General features: G+C 39.7%; 1 protein-coding gene and 1 pseudogene across 2 annotated transcripts in view; one reads left to right on the forward strand and one right to left on the reverse strand.

Moving 5' to 3' along the window:
* The window catches only part of LOC122642531 (la-related protein 1A-like), a 34,999-nt gene extending 28,152 nt beyond the window's left edge, over positions 1 to 6,847 (reverse strand). For both annotated transcript variants that reach the window (XR_006330058.1, XM_043836034.1), the window contains exons 1-5: positions 6,169 to 6,847; positions 3,755 to 4,325; positions 699 to 858; positions 334 to 424; positions 43 to 114 (exon numbers count right to left, since the gene is read on the reverse strand). Coding sequence is in view for 1 of the 2 variants with exons in the window: in XM_043836034.1 (XP_043691969.1) it covers positions 43 to 114; positions 334 to 424; positions 699 to 858; positions 3,755 to 4,325; positions 6,169 to 6,429 (1,155 nt within the window). In the remaining variant the exon portion in view is untranslated. The remainder of the gene's footprint in view (positions 1 to 42; positions 115 to 333; positions 425 to 698; positions 859 to 3,754; positions 4,326 to 6,168) is intronic.
* An 8,829-nt stretch (positions 6,848 to 15,676) lies between these two features.
* On the forward strand, positions 15,677 to 18,171 carry LOC122643492 (annotated as a pseudogene).
* The last annotated feature ends 3,943 nt before the right edge of the window (positions 18,172 to 22,114 follow it).

Raw genomic sequence — 22,114 nt, forward strand, 5'->3', positions numbered from 1 at the left:
AACCTACATGCAGAGGCCATGATGAGTCAAGGTATATCTAACCTGCACCTCTATGCTACTTGAGCTCCGCAATGCATCCAGAATAAAAGGTATATTCGAAGTCATTTTCTTAACCTGGAACACAGAACATAATAATTACAGTATAGAACAAACATATGTACACTTAATGCTACAAAATAGTAAAGAGTGCTACTAGTTAAAATGTCTGAAATTCCTGTGATTAAAAACACAAAGAATTGCAGTTACACTGCTATTTGTAATATTTTAATAGAGTATTCAGTAGTTTATTCAAAGAATAGATCAGAAAAACAAGTAGAAGTATGAAAATTTTACCCTATTGAAGTCAGAAATTTTGGATATTGAAACCCATCCTTGGTCATCCATTAAGGACAGTAAGTAGGCGTCCTTCTGCAAATTTACATCACTGCAAACAAAAAAAGTAGAAAATTTGGGGGTTAAAGGGATGATGACATCTGCAAGCTAAACCAATAAACTACAGCATAACATTAATTCTACTGGTGAAGGGGGAAAAAAGATGAAGTTCAATTAGCATATGAATCATCCAAATTAAATAATGACAACATAGTATGTATACTTCTACAGAAAGCAAGGAAGAATGAAATAAACAGAACTACAAATTTCAAAGGGAAAAAAGACAGTTATGGTACAGCAGTAGACGGTATGGATGTAGGCCTCACCTGAAATAATACTCAATTTGTTTTACTATGTTAGTCCTCAGAGCAAGTGCCTCAGGTGCTGGAATGGGAAACCCAGGATGTGGGGGATGTGCAATAAAACAAGGTGAGGAACCCCTAATTGAATCTGGTGGTGCAGCAGGAAGGTAGTACATAGGAGTAGCTGTATCACAGATGCAAACAATTTGAGCCATAAAATTAAGATAAATAAATAAATATTGCAAAGGACACAGAAAAGAGCAAGGAAGAGAGAAAACAGCAAGGAACGATGGAGGCAGTGAAGAAGTGGTAAGAAAGAAGTTTAAACCCATACATCACAAGGAAGAATTGTCCAACTTTTGCAATAGTTTGGACATTTGGTTCCCTTGTCCTTTTTCTTTTCTTTTTTTTTTTCTTTTTTTTCTTTTTTGTTTGGGGGGGGGGGGGTGGGATGGATTTAAATTTCTTTTGGTTCCGATCTTCCTCCTTGCTCTGTATTTTCCATTTTTTTTTCTACCCATTTGTTATTCAATTCTTTTTATCCCTTCAACCATTTTCCATTTTGTTCTTTTTACAGCAAACATTCTAAACTTGTCCATCATACATTCTCTTTTGCAACTACTTAAATCAAGATAAAAGATCCCAAATCAACCGCTCCTACACAGTATTAAAATGTTTTTCATGAAGTATGGATGTTTCACTAATGCAGGAGTAGTTCTTTGGTCCAGGCCGAACCAATTTGAGAACTCTGACCAAGAACTGGATCCAATAGGGTTTTAGGTCTAGCAGAATGTTTAGTAGTTAATTTATTTGGGAGAATATTGTAACCTTCTTATTTTGGGTACGAGATAGCTTCCCTGTTTCAGTTTCCTTGTTTAACTTTATTTTAGTTTCCTAGGTTGATAGTAATTGCTAGTTGTAGGAGTCCTCATTTTCTTCTAATACAAGTGTGCCATGCGATTGGACTTTAGAATAAGAATGAAAAGATGAATTGAGTTGCTTGGTTGAAGCCTGCTGACTTGTGCGATCCCTTCCCCCTCTCTCTCATCTCTGCTTCTCTCCCTCATCTGTGATACTTCCCGCTTCCTCCTTCCTTCTCTTCTTCTTTTTCTTCTTTCTTCTTTCTTCTTCTCTCTCTCTCATATTCCGTTTCTGGTGGTAAAACTGAGTTGGGTACTGGTTCAGTAAACTCCTTGTTCGATCATCCCTAGTTCTACAATATTGAGCATAAGATCCTCACCCTAGGGCGATTCAATCCCTGGAACAGCAAATCCAAAACCATTTTGTGGTGAGATTAAGCCCTGCAACTATACCTGAATTCCTATCCGCTACCAATAGTTCAAGATTTTGATACTGTTCATAGGGTGTACCTGTATTTAGAAGATTGTAGTCAGAATCGAGTTCCATCCCCTGGAGTGGTCAGCTCCCTTGCATCGAAGGCCTCTTTCTGGTTGAAGCTGAGGTCTTCCGCCAATGGTTCAACAGCTAGAGGTTCAAGACGATTCATGCCCCCCCCCCCCTCTCTTCAAAATTCTTCATTTTGTTATTTAAAGACCTATCTACCCTTCCCTTTTATCATTATCTTCTTTTGTCATTTATTAGTCCTCCATTCCAGATTTGCCTCCTCCCTTTACTTCATTCTATTAAGTTACCACTATTTTGCTCCTTTTCATAATTTGCCCTTGCCTATTGAATCATCAATCATATACCTTTTGTGCACAAACACTTTTGTTGCTCCCAAAAGCGTTCTAGCTATTCTCAATAATTACGAGATTGCTACTGGTTCTTAAATTTGAGCTATTTGTTAATTGGGTACCAAATAGGGTTTTGTAGCCCGGGTTCTGCATCAATCACACCATAATTCCAAGATCACAGAAAACAAACGTTCCAATAAATTAAATATTTTACCAAAGGAGAGCTACCCCCAAAAGTGTTCTAGCTATTCTCAATAATTACGAGATGCCACTGGTTCTTAAATTTGAGCTATTTGTTAATTGGGTACCAAATAGGGTTTTGTAGCCCGGGTTCCGCATCAATCACGCCATAATTCCAAGATCACAGAAAACAAAGGTTCCAATAAATTAAATATTTTACCAAAGGAGAGCTACCCAGCCTGTCCTCCCAAGGAGTACAACCACACAGCTGTCACTAATTACTTCTGGGAAAGGGAATGTCTTGGGTCTTGGGTTATAGGACTACCTACGGGTCCAAGGCCCAATCAGAGGATCAAGACCTATAGTTAGTTGTCTCACACCTGAATGATTGCATCATGAAATTTTCTTATTTCATGCTTTTAAAACATTTGGCCTAGGAGTTATTTCTTCGAGCTTTGGAAAAACTTCACTGAATATCTTTTCGAAGTAACGATAGTACAGAATGACTACATCATCGGGCCATCTATTCAAGCTGAGACCCCTGTAGTTGTGGTTGCCATGTATCACGTGTTCCAAAAATCAAGACCTGCAGTTGGATGGGTCCCAAAAAAGAAGTCTCTTCAATATTACCAGCCAGTCTAAAACGTGATTTGATATTTTTACTGTATGAAATAGAGGCCCATTTTGGATTTCTGAAGCTTTATTGAGCCATTTTAAATTATTGGATACAAAAAGAATCCATGACTGGGATCATTCTTTCAAGCTGCTTATGGTATAAAATCTCTCAAGCAGAGCCCATACAACAAGAAGTCATCATCCTTTAATAAAGGACAAATGACAAGCTATTAGAGCACTAGACAGTTCAATGAATTTCAGAAATTAAGATACGACATTCAAAGAAAACTTATATCCATAACAATAAGATTACATAAAGTAAGAATTACAAAACTTTGCAAAATTGTTTTAAGACTTGAAAGAGGGGGGGTGAGGGGAAGGATTTCAATTCAATGTGTGCCCTCACATAACTGTAGCACTTTACCAGTGTAATTAGTATGACATATAAAACCATTTCAGAACCCATAAAATGATGCTGACTTTATACAAAACTCCTACAACGCACTTGCATTGTAACCAGATATGTGAAAGATAAGGATACAAGAAAGTAAATAGAAACTTAAAGTAGAATATTTAGGATTGAAATATTACCAGGAAAACCAGGTACATTTATGAACCCAGGAGCTGGAAAAAATGGAGGTGGTGGCCTTATAAAAGCCCTTGGTCCAATAGTTGGTTGCATATTAATATTGTCTCTAGGACTAAATGCCCGTTGATGACGCCATGTGTGATTCAAATGGCCACCAGGTTCTTGCATATTTTTTCGTCTATTACCATAATTTCCAGCATATGCACTCGGATCTCCTCGTGGTGGAGGATGAAAACTTCTATTAGCATCAACAGCACCACCAGGACCAGATGGAACAAAAGGTTGCATGGGGGGTTCACATCCAGATTTTATGATATGGGGTTCTATACTTGGAAACGGTCCAGGACAAGGAGGGTAAGCATACTCATGAACAGGGATATGCGGTGCAGGTAGAACAGTATGAAAAACAGGTGGCATTGATGGTTGGTGATAAGGTAAGGGAACAGGAAATGGGGGTACACCATTTGGAGGAACATTACGCTTAGATCCTGCTTTTTTATGGTGCACTGGTAGATGCTTATTGGAAGGATTAGTGTTTACTGAGCCCTCTGATTTTGGTGGCCTAACTGATCCCTGGAAGAACATATCAACATGTTAGCAGGGGCAAAAAAAAGGGAATCTAGAATCTAAATTTATCAACAAAAGGGGGAGGGTGCTAGCAGACATTAGACAATCTACCCAAGGGGCATGAAAAATTCAAATTCTGCCTAATTCTCAGGATAATCATGCAAAACAAACAAATACTCGTGTCCTGTTGGAAAACATAAAGTTGGAAACAATCTTCTCCCTCTCTCTCTTTCTGCAGTATTCTGACTATTGATTCCTTGTCCTTATTTCTCTCACTCTTTACAGCCAATCTGTTATATCATCCTCCAATATTCTTTTCTTTTCTGCATCTCAATTCTATTCTACAATTCTTCAATTTTTCTCAATTGAATCTGATTTCTCTGTTACGTATTTCTGATTTCAGTTTGAGTCTCCAGCTATTTCCCAACAGTGTCTATTTGGTAGACCCAAAGTCTAGCATATAGTTATTATGGAGGATATCAAGTTTTGAAATCAGTTACGAATTCAATTTGAATCTAGCTACAGGTCAATTTTAGATTTAACTCATTATTGCTTGCTGTTACGGATTTTCCAGACCTGTCTAAATTATTTATTCTGTTACGTCATCCTAAAAATCTGAATCACCACTCTATGTTGATTAGGCCTGAAGCTTCTGTTTACCTATCATTTTGGCAGGTTTCAGTAGTTTCCACATTCAGCCTAACATGCCTTTGACAAATTGCTTTCATGGTTAGGGCACTACACATGTGCATTTCATATATTCCAATCCATTAATTGGAAGAGAAGACTGAAAAAAACATCAGAAATAATAATGTTTATCGAACTCAGGATAACTGGAAGTTTGTTCTCCTTGTAATTAACTCACAGCTGCCCTAAAAATAAATAAGTACAAAATAAAATATGCATATCCTAACCATTTTACACACAATTCTGTATCAAGATGTGGATTCCCTACAAGTACACCATATCCTCTACATCCCAAGGGGGCGGTATGAGATGAACACCAAGAACAAATCCTGAGAAGCTAGAACGATTATCGTCCCAATCCCCTTTAAATCTCACAAGGACATAACTACTTGAAATGCCATTTTAGCTAACACCAAAATACAATATCAGAAACTAAAATTGGTTAAACAAAAGTTTTTTCGAGAATAAAGACCAACTATTCCCATAACGTAATGATGGATATCATAGTATACATAGCAAGAACTAATGCCTCCATGGGAGAAAACTAGGAGTGAACTAAATAAAATTCATGAGACCTAAGAGTGCAATTCTTATCAATGTTCTGTTTTAAGTAGGACATCCTAAAAATGATTTGATGAGGAAATGTCATTCAAAATAATTGCAGGGAAATTCAAGATCATCTTTAGATCCAAGTATAATTAATGAATTGAGCAATAGACATAGCAATGAAAATCACAAATTGATTTGACTGCCAAGAAAGGTGTAGCCATCTGGCTGTGAAGCAACAAAACTGCAAAATTTGTGACGAAAATGTTAACTACTAACTACTAAAAAATAACTACTGATCTCCCAAATAAGAAACAAAACGACAAGTGTTTTCATAGCTGAGTAAAAAGAGTAAAACTTACATTTCATTTCATAGGACCATTTAAAGGAGGGTGGGGGGAACAGAGCAGGTTCACATCTTTAGAGTTAAATCAAGCACAATCAAATATGATTGTTGCATACATAGTTGCAACATTAAACATCCACATGCAACCTTTTGGGTTTAATTGACGGTTTAAGAAATGGATAATTGAGCTTTATTTCATATCGTCCCAGCATTTCTAATCTTAAAACAATGAACAACCCCAACCAGTAAGACCAAAAACACTTGACTAACCTGCGCAGGTTGTTGAGGTGGAGGTGGAGGGGGGACAACATCCGCAGTCTGAGCAGCAGCAGAAGCCAGCTCGGGCGGCTTTGGAGAAGCATCCGCATTCTTTGGCCGAGCTTCGGCAAGAGCTGGCCAAGATTTAGCTCCCATAACAGGAGCCTCAGCTCCCTTCACATCAGCCGGTTTCTTCCACGGAGACTTCACTCCATTCTGCTGCTCCTGATCATCACCACTCAAACTTTCTCCTTCCTTAGCTACCATCACCATTTCACCGATCTCACCGCTGCCAGAATCAAAACTATTCTGCGAACTCCGAGTTCCTCAGCAAGAAAACTCAACAGAATCTCCACTCACAGCATTCCCAACAGCTGAGGAGAGACACACAGCACCGACAGCTACCGCAAATGAGGCGGACTCTGCGGCGTGATTCAGCCTGAAACGACTTAATCGCGTGAATCCTTTGCATCTACGCGCTTGTTTTTTTAGTACCCTTTTTATTGCAATCTTCTCGGAGATTACATTCAGACATTAATAACGATTGAGCTTAACTCTTGGACGCTAATCATAGTCTCTGATTCTGAATTCCAAAGGCTTAGTGAGGTTCAAGAGCTAGGGTTAGGGCTTGACTGACCTTCAAAAACGACCAAGTTATGATTTTGAGGAGCGAGCGATACGGTTGCAGACGCCGAAGGAGGGAATGAGAGAGAAAGACACTTTGAGAACTGTTGGAGAGAGAGAGAGAGAGAAAGACAGAGGGAGAGAACGAAACGTTGGAAGAACCCTTGTATGCTGATCTGTAGACAAGACGTAGAAACCCTCGTGCAATTGGACAGCTCACTCGTGTATCTATTACGCACGTGTGATATGTACTTTTGGAGTTTGTTTTTTTCGAAAAAAAAAAAACACTTTTTGATGTTTTTGTTTTTTTATGGGAGAAATAAAATATAGGGGCGTTGTTGTTCTCTCTGCCGCAGCGCAGCCTGTGCCCAGGCACATGGGGGTAGGTACAATGACCACTCTGCCCCTTTACATAGGCTGCCTATGTGCCTGGGCGCAGGCTGTGGTGCGGCATAAAAAAAAACAATTCCCTAAAATATATTACAAAAAAGAAAGATGTACAATGTTTTTGGTTTGACCATATTTGGCCAGGTTAAGAGCTATGCCCAAACAAAACCGACCCTGTAGAGGTATATATGTGATATTGGGACCCAAGTTACTAATATATAATAAGTCTTTAATTGGATACCACGGCCAGGGGTAAGAGATGGAGATGAAAGAACATCAATGATCGCATGATTAGAGCACCATATTTCTTTAATCTCCAACCCAAATTCTAGAGCTTGTTCAAGACCCATCCTGATGTTGTACAGATCTATCTCCAAAGCTAAAGAAACGTTAATAAATCCTACAGATAAAGATAAAATTCTCCCATCTAACAAAATGATATTCGACCAGCCCGCAAGGCTTAATCCCGGATCCTGGACACCTGCACTGATCGAAATAGGAAATTTAAGAATTAGTAGTGAAGACCAACATGAAATAGTGTATTGTATAGCAGGATCCTCAGTTACATAATGGGATGCAATAGGAAGGGGAGAAATGTCTAGATCAGCTATCCAGCGGTCAACCTGTTTGAGCACCCATTTGGCATTAGGTGAAGCGGACTTCATGAGGACATTGTTTCTTGCAGTCCAAATAAAATAACAGGTAATAATGAACACCTCAAAAAACCAAATACTAGAAGTTTTATCTAGCTGTCTAGAAGAAAAAAAAACCGAAACAAAAATCAATCAGGGAAGCGTAAGATAGGAATTCAGTCCTTAGTCCCAGAGGGCCAGTTGCCCAGATGTGTTTGACCCAATCGCAAGATAGGAAAAGATGCCAATAGGATTCAGAACAATTTCCACAAAAACCACAGGTAGGGTCGATCTGAAGCCATTTTGAAATGGAAGCCTTGACTGGAAGTCCTGCATTTATCAAATGCCAGAAAAAGAATTTAAACTTGGGATGAATCTTAAGCTTCCAAAACAAATTCCACCAAGAGGAAATCAAACTAAAAGATGAGTTAGCTCTAGGTGTTAAAGATCTAGCAGCGATTTTAGTCTTAAATTTCCCAGCTTTGGAAAGAGAGAACCACCATCTGTCATCAGAAATATTAAAGCTAACATTAAACAATTGAGTTGAAAGAGCTGTAGGGAGCAGGGATAGCACTTATGACGGAACCCTTCCTCCATCAGAGAATAAATTAGCAATGGATGACCTCTTGGCAGAGACAGGTAGAGGAGAAAGAGCATAATGAGATAAGCACAACGGCTGAGAGGGTAACCACCGTTCAATCCAAAAGAACGTGGTACCATCATTTCCAACTTTCCTTACCACCATTATCTCCAGGGAGGGAATTATGCGAGAAATGTTATTCCATATCCTGGAACCCTTTTTTAATCGAGTACTGGGGTTGAAGAAAGACAACTTAGGAAAGTATTTGGCACGTAGAACCCGGGACCAGAGAGATTGGGGCTCAGAAATTACACACCATCCAAGCTTCAATAGGAGAGCAGTGTTGTACTGTTTCGCCTTGCGAAAACCCAGACCATCTTGTGATTTTGGAAGACACAATTTGTCCCAGGCGATCAAGCTATGGGTTTTCTTGGTCCCTATATTCCCTAACCAAAACTTGAGACAGATGGAATCAATTTTTTTGCAAATTTGGCGAGGTAACCAAAGACAATTCATCATATAAGCCAGGGTAGAGGCAAGAACTGATTTAATAAGCACACTTCGACCTACATAAGAAAGAAAATTAGTTTTCCAATTAGATAATTTCTTCTGCAGACGGGATATGATGCCACTGAACTCTTTAACCTTAGACCTGCAAGGAAAAAGGTTAGTGCCTAGGTCTATAGAGTCTTTGGTCATTTCGCGAATACCAAAAATGTTGGAGAGAGATCTTCGATCCTCAATTGGCACATTGCGACTAAAGTGGATCCCACTCTTGGAATAATTAATCTCTTGGCCCGATAGATCTGAAAATAGATCCAGAATGGCCTTAATTGTCAAAAGATCATCCTAAGAAGCACAACAGAAAATAAAAATATCATTAGCAAATAATAAATGTGAGATTTCAAGAGTAGTTCTGGAGACCTTTACTCCCTTGAAGAGATTTAAGTCCCTATAGGTAGCAAAAAGCCGAGATAACCTCAAGTCTATCATAGGCTTTAGACATGTCAATCTTAAGGGCCACATACCCGATTTTGTCGCGAGTGTGGTTGAAGAAATGGAAAATTTCTTAAGCAATGATAATGTTATCGAAGATTTGCCGTGCAGGAATGAAGGCAGATTGGAAGGGAGAAATGAATGAGGACAGGAATGGTTTAAGTCTATTTGCAAGAAGTTTGGAGATGATCTTATAAATTACATTACATAGACTAATGGGCCGGAATTCAGTAACAGAAGATGTAGAATCAGATTTGGGGATAAGGCAAATAAGAGTGTGATTAACACCAAGAGGCAGTGAACAATTGGAGAAAAAAAGAGAGATGAAATTAACTAGATCAGGGCCAATTAGATGCCATTGTTTTTGAAAAAAACAAGCCTGAAAATTCTTGAACATTTAAACATTTTGGTGAATTGTTATTAAACCCTTGTTCCAGCGACATGGTGAAAAAAAAAAAAGAGAACACAAATAGAACACAAAAATGCAAAGCAAGATAATAAAAACACACAGCAATACTTGAACCAATCCAAGACAAGTGAGTGAAAAGTTACCAGAGTTAGTGCCTGTAGTCCCTGAGTAGTGCCAGATGCCATGCCAGAGGAAGTAACAAATTCAACAGTGAGCCCAGAGGAACCAAGAGAAGACGATGCAGAAGCCTCCTCAGCCCATTTCTTGATGAAGTTCAAAAGAGCAGAAGGACTACTGGAAGTGGAGAGGTAATGATCCAGAAGATATTGCAAGGAGGGAATTTCAGAAGTAATGGAAGGAGGGGTAGAAGTGGAAGCAAATTTGCATTTTTTGGGGTTGGGAAGGTTAAAGATAGTCCCTGCAAAGACTTCGGGTTGGCGAGGAGTTGTCGAAACAGGTGGCAAGGGTTCAGAAGCAATGCCAAAATGGGGGTCAACATCCCAGGCTGAAGGGGGAGGGGGGGAGTCAAAGACGGATTTCCAATTTCGAGAGCTGCCAGGTCCTCCCTATACTTGAAATTGGGAAGAAGATTAGCCAAAATAGGGTCAATTTTGGGGTCGATGAGCAAGGCGTGGATAAAGGAATCATCACTGGAAGAAGTGCGGGAATTGCAGAGAGGGGCGACAGGTGCAACAACAGCAATAGCTATATCAGGTAGGGAATCACCAATCAACTCCGCAAACCAACCGGCATTAAGACCCACATTAGAACCCATGGTGAAAGTGTTAATCCCCTCCCAATCCATAGAAGCCTACACGTCACCAACATTATCTAGAACAGCCTCATTTGTCGGAGCTACAGAGTCAGGAGAAGACGTGGAGTCCACCAAGTTCACAGTCTCAATAGTCTTATGTACGTCTTCAGGTACAGTTGGATCATCAGTGAAATTTACCCTGAGAGGTGATGTGAGTGCTTGATTACCAGTGAAATTTACCCTGAGAGGTACAGTCTCAATAGTCTTATGTGCGTCTTATAGACGTCTTCAGGTACACACTTGGGAGACTTTGGTTGTATCACTGAACAACTCTGCTCCAGATGGTGTGTTATCATTGAGTGTGGTGAAAGACAGCATGTTCAATTAGGAAACCAGAAGAAAAGATATGGGTTTGGGTAGCTCATAGGCTCTTGTCACAGAGAACAGGGGGAGGAGTAAAAGTAAAGAACCAAGAGGTCGCTATAAATCCTGAGGCAGGTTAAAATCCAGAGAAGGCAGAAAATGTTATCACTGTGGTAAAGGTCACTTGAAGAAAAACTGTTGGGAATTGAAGAAGGAAGAGAAAAAGGAGAAAAATCAAAAGAATTCAGATGATAAAAATACTACAGCCACTGTGTCTGATTCTGAAGACTTGGTGGTGCTTTCTTTTGATGAAGAAGAGTGTAACCATGTTGCAGACCATGGTGTTGAGTGGGTTGTTGACTCAGCGGCATCTTTTCATGCCACTTCCATAAAGGAGTCCTTCACTTCTTATAAAGTAGGAGACTTTGGGACTGTGAAGATGGGAAATAGCAGCTACTCAAAAATTATTGGAATTGGTGATGTGTGCCTTCAGACTAGTATTGGATGCACATTAACTCTGAAGGATGTGCGACATGTTCCAGACATTCGCCTAAATTTGATCTCCGTCAATGCTTTGGACCGTCTCGGATTTGAGAATCATTTTGGAAATGGAAGATGGAAACTTGGCAAGGGATCACTGGTACTTGCTAGAGGAGAAACATGTCATACACTATATAAGACATACATGAAGGTGTGGGTGGATGGGCTGAATGCAATTGATGATGATTCTTCACCAAATTTGTGGCACAAGCGGCTAGCTCACATGAGTGAAAAGGGATTGCAAATATTGGCAAAGAAGTCTCTCATTCCCTTTGCCAAAGGTATGTCACTAAATCCTTGTGATCATTGTTTATTTGGGAAACATCATAGAGTATCTTTTAATAAGTCATCTATTAGAAAATCTAATGTGTTAGATTTGGTTTACTCTGATGTATGTGGTCCCATTGAGGTTGAGTCACTAGGTGGCAATAGATATTTTGTTACTTTTATTGATGATGCTTTACGAAAAGTGTGGGTGTATTTTTTGAGAACAAAAGACCAGGTATTTCAGTATTTTCAGAGATTTCATGCCATGGTGGCGAGAGAAACAGGGAAGCAATTGAAGTGTCTTTGTACTGATAATGGAGGTGAACACACATCTATTCAATTTGAAAGCTACTGTTCAGAGCATGGAATGCGACATGAGAAGACAGTTCCTGGTACCCCACAACATAATGGTGTGGCTGAGAGGATGAATCGCACCATTGTGGAAAGAGTCAGATGCATGTTAAAAATGGCTAAGTTGCCTAAGCCATTTTGGAGTGAAGTTGTTCGTACTGCTTGCTACCTAATCAATGATCTCCATCAATGCCTTTGGGTTTTGATACTGCAGAAAAAGTGTGGACAAGTCAAGATGTTTCATACTCTCATTTGAAGGTATTTGGTTGCAAAGCCTTTGCACATGTGCCCAAAGAACAGAGAACAAAGCTTGATGATAAAGCAGTTCCATGTGTGTTTGTTGGCTATGGAGATGCAGAGTTTGGTTACAGATTATGGGATCCAGAAAAGAAGAAAATTATTAGAAGCAAAGATGTGGTTTTTCATGAGAATGAGACTTTGGCAGATTTTGAGAAGACTACAGAGCCTAGGATCAAGGCTCATGGTGCTCCTAACCCCACACCAGTTTCTTCTCCATCAGATGCTGTTATAGATGGGGGAGAGGTGCAAGAAGAACATGGTGATTATGATGAGTCAGAGACAGTTGGTGGTGAAGACATGCCGGATGCAGAAGGTGTTGAGCAGGGGGAGCAGCTCCCTCCATTAGAGAGTACAGAATCTTAGATCAGATGGTCTACAAGAGAACACCAACCATCAACCAAGTATCCCAGTTCTGATTATATTTTACTTACTGATGAGGGGGAGCCAGAAAGCTTTCAAGAAGCACAATCTCATAAAGAGAGAGACAACTGGATCAAGGCAATGCAAGATGAGATGAGTTCTTTGAAAAAGAATGACACCTATGATTTGGTGGAGCTTCCAAAAGGAAGAAAAGCATTAAAAAACAAATGGGTGTTCAAGCTCAAGAAAGATGGTGAAAAACTGCTGAAGTACAAAGCTCGATTGGTGGTAAAGGTTTTGGTCAGAAGAAAAGAATTGACTTTGATGAGATCTTCTCTCCAGTTGTGAAGATGAGTTCCATTCGAGCTATTGTGGGTTTAGCAGCTAGCTTGGATCTTGAGTTGGAGCAGTTAGATGTGAAGACTGTTTTTCTCCATGGTGATTTGGAGGAAGAAATATATATGGTTTAGCCAAATGGTTTTGAAGTGAAAGGGAAAGAGCATATGGTTTGCAGGTTGAAGAAAAGCTTGTCTAGATTGAAACAGACACCAAGGCAATGGTATAAGAAATTTGATTCATTCATGGTGGACTATAGCTACACAAGAACTTCTGCAGATCATTGTGTTTATTTCAGAAGATTTCCTGATGGTAACTTCATTATACTTCTCTTTATGTTGATGATATGCTAATTGTAGGACAAGATTGCAAGATGTTTGATAGCTTGAAAGATGAATTGTTCAAGTCTTTTGACATGAAGAACTTAGGCCATGCAAGACAGATTTTGGGAATGCAGATTGTTCGTGACAGGAATGCAAAGAAATTGTGGTTGTCACAAGAGCAGTATGTTGAGAGAGTCCTTGAGAGATTCAACATGAAAGGTGCTAAACCAGTTAGCACACCTCTTGCAAGTCACTTCAAGCTGAGTAAGAAGACTTGTCCCGCTATTGAAGAAGAAAAAGAAGAGATGACAACTGTTCCTTATTCATCTGCAGTTGGAAGCTTAATGTATGCAATGGTTTGCACGCACCCGGATATTGCGCATGCAGTTGGTGTGGTGAGCAGATTTTTGTCTAATCCTGGCAGAGAACACTGGGAAACAGTGAAGTGGATCTTCAGATATTTGAGGGGTAGTTCCAAGTTGTGTTTGAGTTTTGGGGATTCCAAACCAGTCTTGGAAGGCTTTACAGATGCAAATATGGCAGGTGACCTTGATGGTAGAAAATCCACTTTAGGGGTTTTGTTTATTTTTGCAGGGGGAGCTATGTCATGGCAGTCTAGATTGCAAAAATGTGTTGCTCTATCTACAACTGAAGCTGAGTATATTGATGCTACAGAAGCAGGTAAAGAGATGTTGTGGATGAAGCGTTTTCTTGGTGAATTGGGTTTGAAACAAGAAGAGTATGTGGTATTTTGTGATAGTCAGAGTGCTATGGACTTGACCCGCACAAATCATATTGATGTGAGATATCATTGGCTTCGTGAAAGTTGTGGAGAAGCAATTACTTCGGCTCAAGAAGATTCATACTGAGAAGAATCCTTCAGATATGATGACCAAGGTTGTTCCCAGGGAGAAGCTTGAGCTTTGCACAACTTTGGTTGGGATGGACTCCAAGTGAGGAGTTGCGTGGTGGATCTCCTTCCTCATGGACTGGAGGGGGAGACTGTTGGTGGGGCCTAGCCCCATAATTATCCAGCCCATGGTCCAAGTTCCTAGAACTTGGACCGTCATACCTTAAAGAAAGAGGCTTAAGGCGGTTGAAACTTTAAAAGCCAATTTTGGCTTTGTTTGTTATTTGATTTTTTTTTTTCTTTCTTCATTCGGCTTTGGTTTTTGGCGGTGAGTTCTCCAGAGAAGAACAAACCAACAGAGAGGAAAAACCAGAGGAAGGGAAAAGAGAAAAAGAGAGAGAAGAAGAAGAAAGGAGAAGGAAGGAGCAGGGAACTTGGGATTGGCTTTGGAGCCTTGGTGTTTCTACTACAACTTGGAGATCTCTTCAAAGCAAGGAGACTTTGTGAGAGGTGGTGTTTGTGGTGAGAACTTGGTTTGGCTTCTTGTGAGGTAATTCCTATTGTATTGTCTCCAATTGTTTGTACATCTCAAGTTTGGGCAAGAACTTGAGAGAATCATTGTACTCTTGATATTGGATTATTGTATTTCTCAATACACCCTAAACAAGTGGGTTTGATTAATCCCAACACTTATGTATGTCTTCAGGTACAGTTGGATCACTAGTGAAATTTACCCTGAGAGGTGATGTGAGTGCTTGATCAAAATAACCAGTAGAAGGATCCATAACAGACGATCCAGATGGTCCAAATATTGTGGGGGCATGAACTGATATCATGACATAAACGATCACAACGGTCACAAAGATTAAATGCCTCATATTTAAGCAGAACAGGAATTAGTTCACCACGACTGGTACGAATCTTGGAGTGCATGCAAATAGGGCGACACCATTTGATTAACAATTTTACCTTGGCAACAGAAGAGGCCAGACCCAAGTCCAATTGAAGATAAAGGTCCACCACCTTTCCGATACAAGAGACAGCCTGTTTGATGGCGTCAAAGGAAAAAGCCTCCTGAGGGACCGGGCTGACTTGCACCCAGATAGGTACAGCTTCTCGTTCAACAATGAAAGCATCATCATCCAGGTCAGGAGGGACCACATGGATTAAATTTTTTCCACACCACCATGGGCTCAGGGAGAGAACCCTGTCACATACAATATAAGAAAAGCTTTTTGATTTTCTTTAACAAAATCACGAGGAGCATTAAGGATTTTTATCTCCTCCAATTCTGACACCCTCCAATTCCTCTAATTCCTCTCCTGATGGCCGCCCCGTGGCCAAAACTAATCCTATGGTCGATTTTAAAATTCACTTTTACTTCTCCCAAAAAAACTTTTCATTTACGTCTCCTCTTTCCCGCTATTCTCTCTCTCTCGTCTCTACCTATGCGAGTTATTCTCGAACCTGCGCTGTTGGAGTTCTTCTCGGACCCTCTCCTCTCTACCTCTACAATCGGCGCGGAGGTTGATTGTCTCGTCCTTCTCTTTTTCTCCTCTCTCACAACAGCAACAGCAGAAGCAGCTTCTTCTCTCCCCAAATCCCCTCCTCTTCCCATTCTACCTCTACCCTCTGCGGCCCACCTCTCATGGCAATTGGGAGAAATGGCTCTGTTCCTCCATTTTGGGACTAACACCTTCACCGATTCTGAATGGGGCACCGGTCATTCCGACCCCTCCATTTTCAACCCCACCAGACTTGATGCCTGCCAATGGGTTCGAGTCGCGAAGAGTGCTAGCTTCTTCCATGTGATTCTCGCTGCCAAGCACCATGATGCCTTTTGCCTCTGGCCCTCCGCCTACACCGATTACTCTGTCCGTTCCACCTCTTGGAAGAACGGCAACGGTGATGTTGCAGCTGATTTGGCCACCGCTGCTAGTGAGGCGGGTATCGGTTTGGGTGTTTACCTCTCACTTTGGGATCGTCACGAGGCTTCCTCTGGCAGGACTTATGATTATAATGAGTTCTATATGGCCCAGATGTCTGAATTGCTCACTGGGTAAGAAATCGTTGAATTTTCTTTTCTCCCAGTTAAATCATGGGTGACTCTGTTTCTGAAACTTTCTCCTTTCCGTGTCTGATCTTGATCAATTTAATCTTGTGGGTGTTTTAACTAACTGTCTGATTGATGGGATCTCCCTTATCTACCCAGTTAGGGGGACAAAATTGAATACTTCTGAGTTGAAATTCTGAACTTGAGCTGTTTAGAAGGGCTTTTAATGATTTCTGAGAATGGAACAGATATGGGGAGATCAAGGAGGTGTGGTTGGATGCTGCTAAAGGAGAAGGAGAAAAGGACATGGAATACTTCTTTGATTCTTGGTTTCGTCTTATTCATCAGCTGCAACATGGGGCTGTCATATTCTCAGATGCTGGTTCGGATACCAGGTGGATAGGGGATGAAGATGGTGTTGCTAGCTCACTTGCTGGTCTAATGGAAGCTCTGCCAAGATTGGTGACACGGATCCCCAGTGAGTTAACCCCTCTTCCCACTTCACATTCATGTGATGGTTATGTCTTAAGTCTTTGTGGTTTTATTGTACTTGAACACTGTGATGAGAGTTCAGCAATTTCTGTTAGTTATGGACTGCCATCTATTTCTCTTTCCCCTGCATACCACCCATTGGAATTTGGAAGTGCAGATTGTTCGGATTTCAGTCTTCTATTCATGAACTTCAGCATATCATATTGTGTGTGTTTGAATTATAATGTGGTGATGAAAATTTATTCCTTAAGCTTATTATGAAACCACAAAATCACAGCTTAGCTTGATAATTTCCCATTGGCTGCTTGACAAATTGTACTGGAGTAATGGGTGAATATACCCATGAAATGATCTGGCTATTTTATTTTCATGTTGGCTCTCTTTTAGTCCAATAGTTTCATGTCTTCATGATCTCAATTCTCAAGCCACATTTTATGAACTATCCTTGATTTTATGAGTGTCATATATATTCAAGAGTGGCATGAGTTCTCAATCTTTTGGGGATCTATCCTTGACTTTGTGGGATTACATCAGGAAGTCTCATCTCCAGTTTGTTACCTTCATCAGTTTCGGAACATTGAAAACTTTGTTCATTTACCCTTCTATGTTTGACAGGTATTCTCGTGGTGGAGACCCATATGGTCATGATTGGGTTCCTAGAGAGTGTGATGTATCTATCAGGCCTGGTTGGTCTTGGCATGCTTCAGAGCGCCCAAAGTCTGCAATCACTTTGATTGACATATATTACAAATCAGTGGGACGAAACTGTCTCTGTTTACTGAATGTCCCTCCAAATTCATCAGGTCTGATATCAAACGAGGACATTCAAGTGCTTGAAGAATTCAACAAAATTCGACATACCATATTCTCCTGTAATTTGGCCAAGAATGCCATTCTGACTGCTTGCAGGAAACGAGGAGGCATTAGTGATTCTCGGTTTGACCCACTCCATGTCCTTGAAGAAGGCATTTTCACTTACTGGGCACCTGAAGAGTATCAATCTGATTGGGAAATAAATTGACTTTGGGGAATCTTTATCATTTAATGTGTTGCAAGTTCAAGAGCCCATCCACATGGGCCAGCCGCCAGCGGATCATTGAGTTCCATCTTGATATTCATACTGAAGAAGATGAGTGGAAGACAGTATTAAGTGGCACAGCTGTGGGATATCGAAGGTTGAAACTTGAAAGGCATGTTTTTTGTTGTAACCAATTGTTGTTGCCTGAAAGGCATGTTTTTTATTTCACTCCCCCCCCCCTCCCCCAAAGAAAAAAGAAAATAATTTCTGGTCAACCATGTTTAACAAGCTCTAATGTGTTAATTAATCATAGGCTTGAAGACTATGAGCTCTTAGTCTGCTGTACTGTAACTTCCATATCTGCTTTGTTACATTATTGAGTTCTACAACTTCCAATGGAGGTATCATGCAAACTAGTTCTGAAAATTATAAATAGCCTTTCCACAATTTTCTTATAGAACCCTCCCTGATAAGAGAATCCTTTTCTGCTGATTGGTAATTGGAAACAGCTGCTTGATTCCTTCCCTGAAGGTTTACATTTAAATTATGTAAACTTTCAATCATACCTACCAACAGCATGAGAAGACTTTAATTTTTTGGATTTTAAATGCACTACTTATCCATGCCATTTCAATCCATTTTAGAGTTGGAAAATGAGTTAATATATTCAGCATCTGCCATCTTAAGGGTTTGATAATATGCCAGTTATTGATTTGCAGCATTTGAAGAGTGCCTCAAAAAATTCTAGGTTACTAGAAGAAAAGAAGTTTTGAGGGAAGTGCTGATCTCAGATTGGATGTGACCTTAATAAATATAACTGGAAAGTTAATAGTGTAACAAGAGAATGTTGGATCTACAACACCACCAACAGCTAAACTAATCTGTAATTCCACATCCTAATGCAGGTACAAATAAAATTGGGTAATTATTATGGATTGGAACATTTAATTACCAACTGTTCAATTGGAATATACATACAGGTGGTATTGATTCAATTGGGAAGAAGGAATGGTGAACCACCCTAAAGCCATCCCATCATCAGTGAATGAGGTAGTGGTTGAGTTGAGACTTGAGAGCCATCAAACAAGGGATGTGAATTGTGACTGAGGGTGGTAGTGGCATTTGTTATTACATCCATTCTGAGTCTTCCTCTTCCACTTCCACTTTTACTTTCAACCAATGTATGATTAATTTTAGCTTATGCAAGAGTTAGTCTGATCATCTGTTTTATCTTCTGGTCATGCACCCAACAATTGTCACCTCCAAATTGATACCAGACAAGCGGTTCAAAGAGGCTTGTGAGGCTCTAAAGAAGGCTCTTATAGGAGATACCATACAGATCAAAAATGAATCCGAAGCTTGTGCCAAGCTTTATAAGGATGGCAATGATCTAGGGAAAAAGATTGATTGGCATAAGTCAAAGGAGGAGGATTCATCATCATTTAAATCTGTGATTCAGGATGCAAGAGAGCTGGCAAAATCTTTGATGAGTGGAAACCCTGAAAAACGATGGGAGATCATAATAGGTATGTGGTTGGAAATGCTGGCAGTTTTTTTCACCCAAAATCTATGAAGAAGAGAAGAAGAGATGAAAGAAGACGAAATCAGTATTTGCAGAAAAACATGCAATAGATGAATCCCACACTCCAGGAAAACCCAAAATCCAAATCCAAATTAGAACACACTTTCAAGTCCTGCTGAGAAAAATATACAACAATACCTGTGAACAGATTACATAACCTTTAACCGATATTTCCATTAATCCACACAAAGCAACACCAACTTGTTCCCCATCAGGAACAAAAAAACAAAAAAAACAAAAAAAAAAAAACCCAAGCTTATTCATATCAGCATCCCCTCTTTGTCCAAAAATGTCAACTATCAGTTGGGTAATCCAAGCTTATCTTCAGATTGGAACTTCTTCACTCCATCAAGCAGCCAAAAACTGTCTCTGCAACAAATTTTCAACAAAGAAATCAAATTGTTTACCAAAGAAACAAAAAAAAAAACAAAGAAATCAAATTAAGGTTGGTGGAAGTCTTGGGTTGGTTCATGGACACACTGCTTTTCTAGTTCTTCTCTTCTGGGTACCATAATGAGTTGAGGTGCACTAATGGGTACTGCAGAGATGTGAATGGAAAAATTATATCAGGAAAAGAAATGTCTTGTGAGAGAGATGGGGTTAACTAGTGGAAGTGTTTCTATACCGTTTTAAAGTTGTGGAATCTATACCACATCTGGAGTCTGAACTTCAGTGTAGATTGTACCAACATTAAGCTTTCTTAGTAGAGACAGATTGTTTAGTAAATTTGATTTGTTTCCTAAAATTTGTACCATTTTTTAATGGAAATTCTTAATGCCAAGCTGGGTTGGGGTCATCTCCCTGCTTTAGGATTTTCAGGTTAGCCATGAGGATAACGTCTGGTCTCTGGTGGATTAGAGATTTTTTATTCTGCAGAGTAATTCCAGTTTGGTAGTAATTTGGAAGGAAAGATGAGGAAAAGGAGCAGATGAAAATGCAGAGAATTTAAGGAAACAACAGTTTCCTAAATCTCAGTCCAAACTGTGTAGGTTTAAGTGTTTAACTGAGATCTAAGATTTTGTTTTCAACCCAACAGTACTGTCAACAACAGAAAAGAATAACAAATAAGGAAGAAAGAAAGAAGAATGAGGATGCGAAAAGTGAAGCAACGGACACATAGAGAGAGAGAGAGAGAGAGAGAGAGAGAGAGAGAGAGAGAGAGGAGTGAGAGAGAGGGTCGAACCTGACTTCCGCTGGGTCTTCCGGCAAGGCGAAAAGTGAGACAAAGAGGTTGCAGAGGTTCTTCAAGGACAAGGTGAGAGTCTCGAACTTGGAGAGGCCTCGCGAGGTTGTAGATCCAGAGGAGAAAGAGGTCCGATTTTGAAGAGGTTTTGAACTCCGGCAGGCTCTCATCCCTCTCACACACAAGTTTTGAACTCGCACACAGGTTTTGAACTCCTGCAGGCTCGCGTCCCTCTCGCACGCAGGTTGCAAAGGTAGAAAGGAGAGAGAGAATCGAGAGGAGAGAGAATAGCGGGAAAGAGGAGACGTAAATGAAAAGTTTTTTTGGGGGGAAAAGCAAAAAGTAAATTTTAAAATCAACCGTAGGATTAGTTTTGGCCACGTGGCGACCATCGGGAGAGGAATTGGAGGGTGTCAGAATTGGAGGAGATAAAAATCCAGAGCATTAACCCCAAAAAAAAAAAAATCACGAGGAGCATGAGAACAATGAGAAAAAAAATAAAATTAACAATTGTACATAGGCTAGCCTTTAGTAAAGAATGTCCGTTCTTGATCAAAAATGTTTTTTTCGTTTTTGGTCTAGAACAACGTTTTGTGTATATATATGACCGTTTGACAAATCCGAACTATAACTGTTACGGAATAATTAAAAAATAAAAATATTGTTTGGTAAAATCTGTTCTTTCAAATTTGATATTAATTATAATAATGTCATTTCCTTCTAAATTATACCAAAAAGACTTGTCAAATCTTTTTCTCTCTTACCAAGGAATTGAATGGTTGTCATCCATCTGACTCTTATTATCAGGTACTAATCATAATTTTTCTTTTTTTTTTTTACTAACAATTGATCATCACTATCATCATGATTGGTTACTATTGAAACAACTCTAGTTTGAAATGTGTAGACCCTGAATTTTGTCACCTCTGGCAATGATGATCGAAGTCATAACTTGCGTGATGACTAAATGGCAAGTCTCCCCACGAGCGTTCCCCGGAAGGTGATCTGATAATCTTGTGGCTGCTCAGCGTTTGTACCTACAAAATGAAAGTAGTAAAAAAGGTTGAGCCTTGTGCCCGTAGTTTTAGGATTAAAGGGTTCTTATTGGATTTTGTGGGCTTGAAACATCTTATATGACAGATCAAGAAGGAAATACATAAGTTAGAGAGAGAGAGAGAGAGAGAGAGAGAGAGAGAGAGAGAAATAATTTAGATGGACTGATTAGATTAGATGATCAATTTGCATTAACATCTTTATATGCTGCAATTAGATTACAAGTTCTCTGCTTATTGAATAAACAAGACAGTGGCATAAAAGAATCACATACACAATAGTTACTATGCAACAAGTATCTCATTCAACTAAGCCAATACAAATGCCATATCTATCTTGAATGGTTTTAACCATATGAACCAGATAGTGAAATCAATCACCTTCGCTTCATGAAAGGAAAGAATCTCATACAAATGTTGGGCGTTTCCTCTTTCACCAGGTTTTATTTTTTCTGAAGATTAATGATGATCACAAAACATAGTGATACCCTCTTTTTTGGATTTTG

Source organism: Telopea speciosissima, chromosome 10 (assembly GCF_018873765.1).
Source record: "Telopea speciosissima isolate NSW1024214 ecotype Mountain lineage chromosome 10, Tspe_v1, whole genome shotgun sequence".
In the NCBI taxonomy this organism is placed as follows: domain Eukaryota; kingdom Viridiplantae; phylum Streptophyta; class Magnoliopsida; order Proteales; family Proteaceae; genus Telopea; species Telopea speciosissima.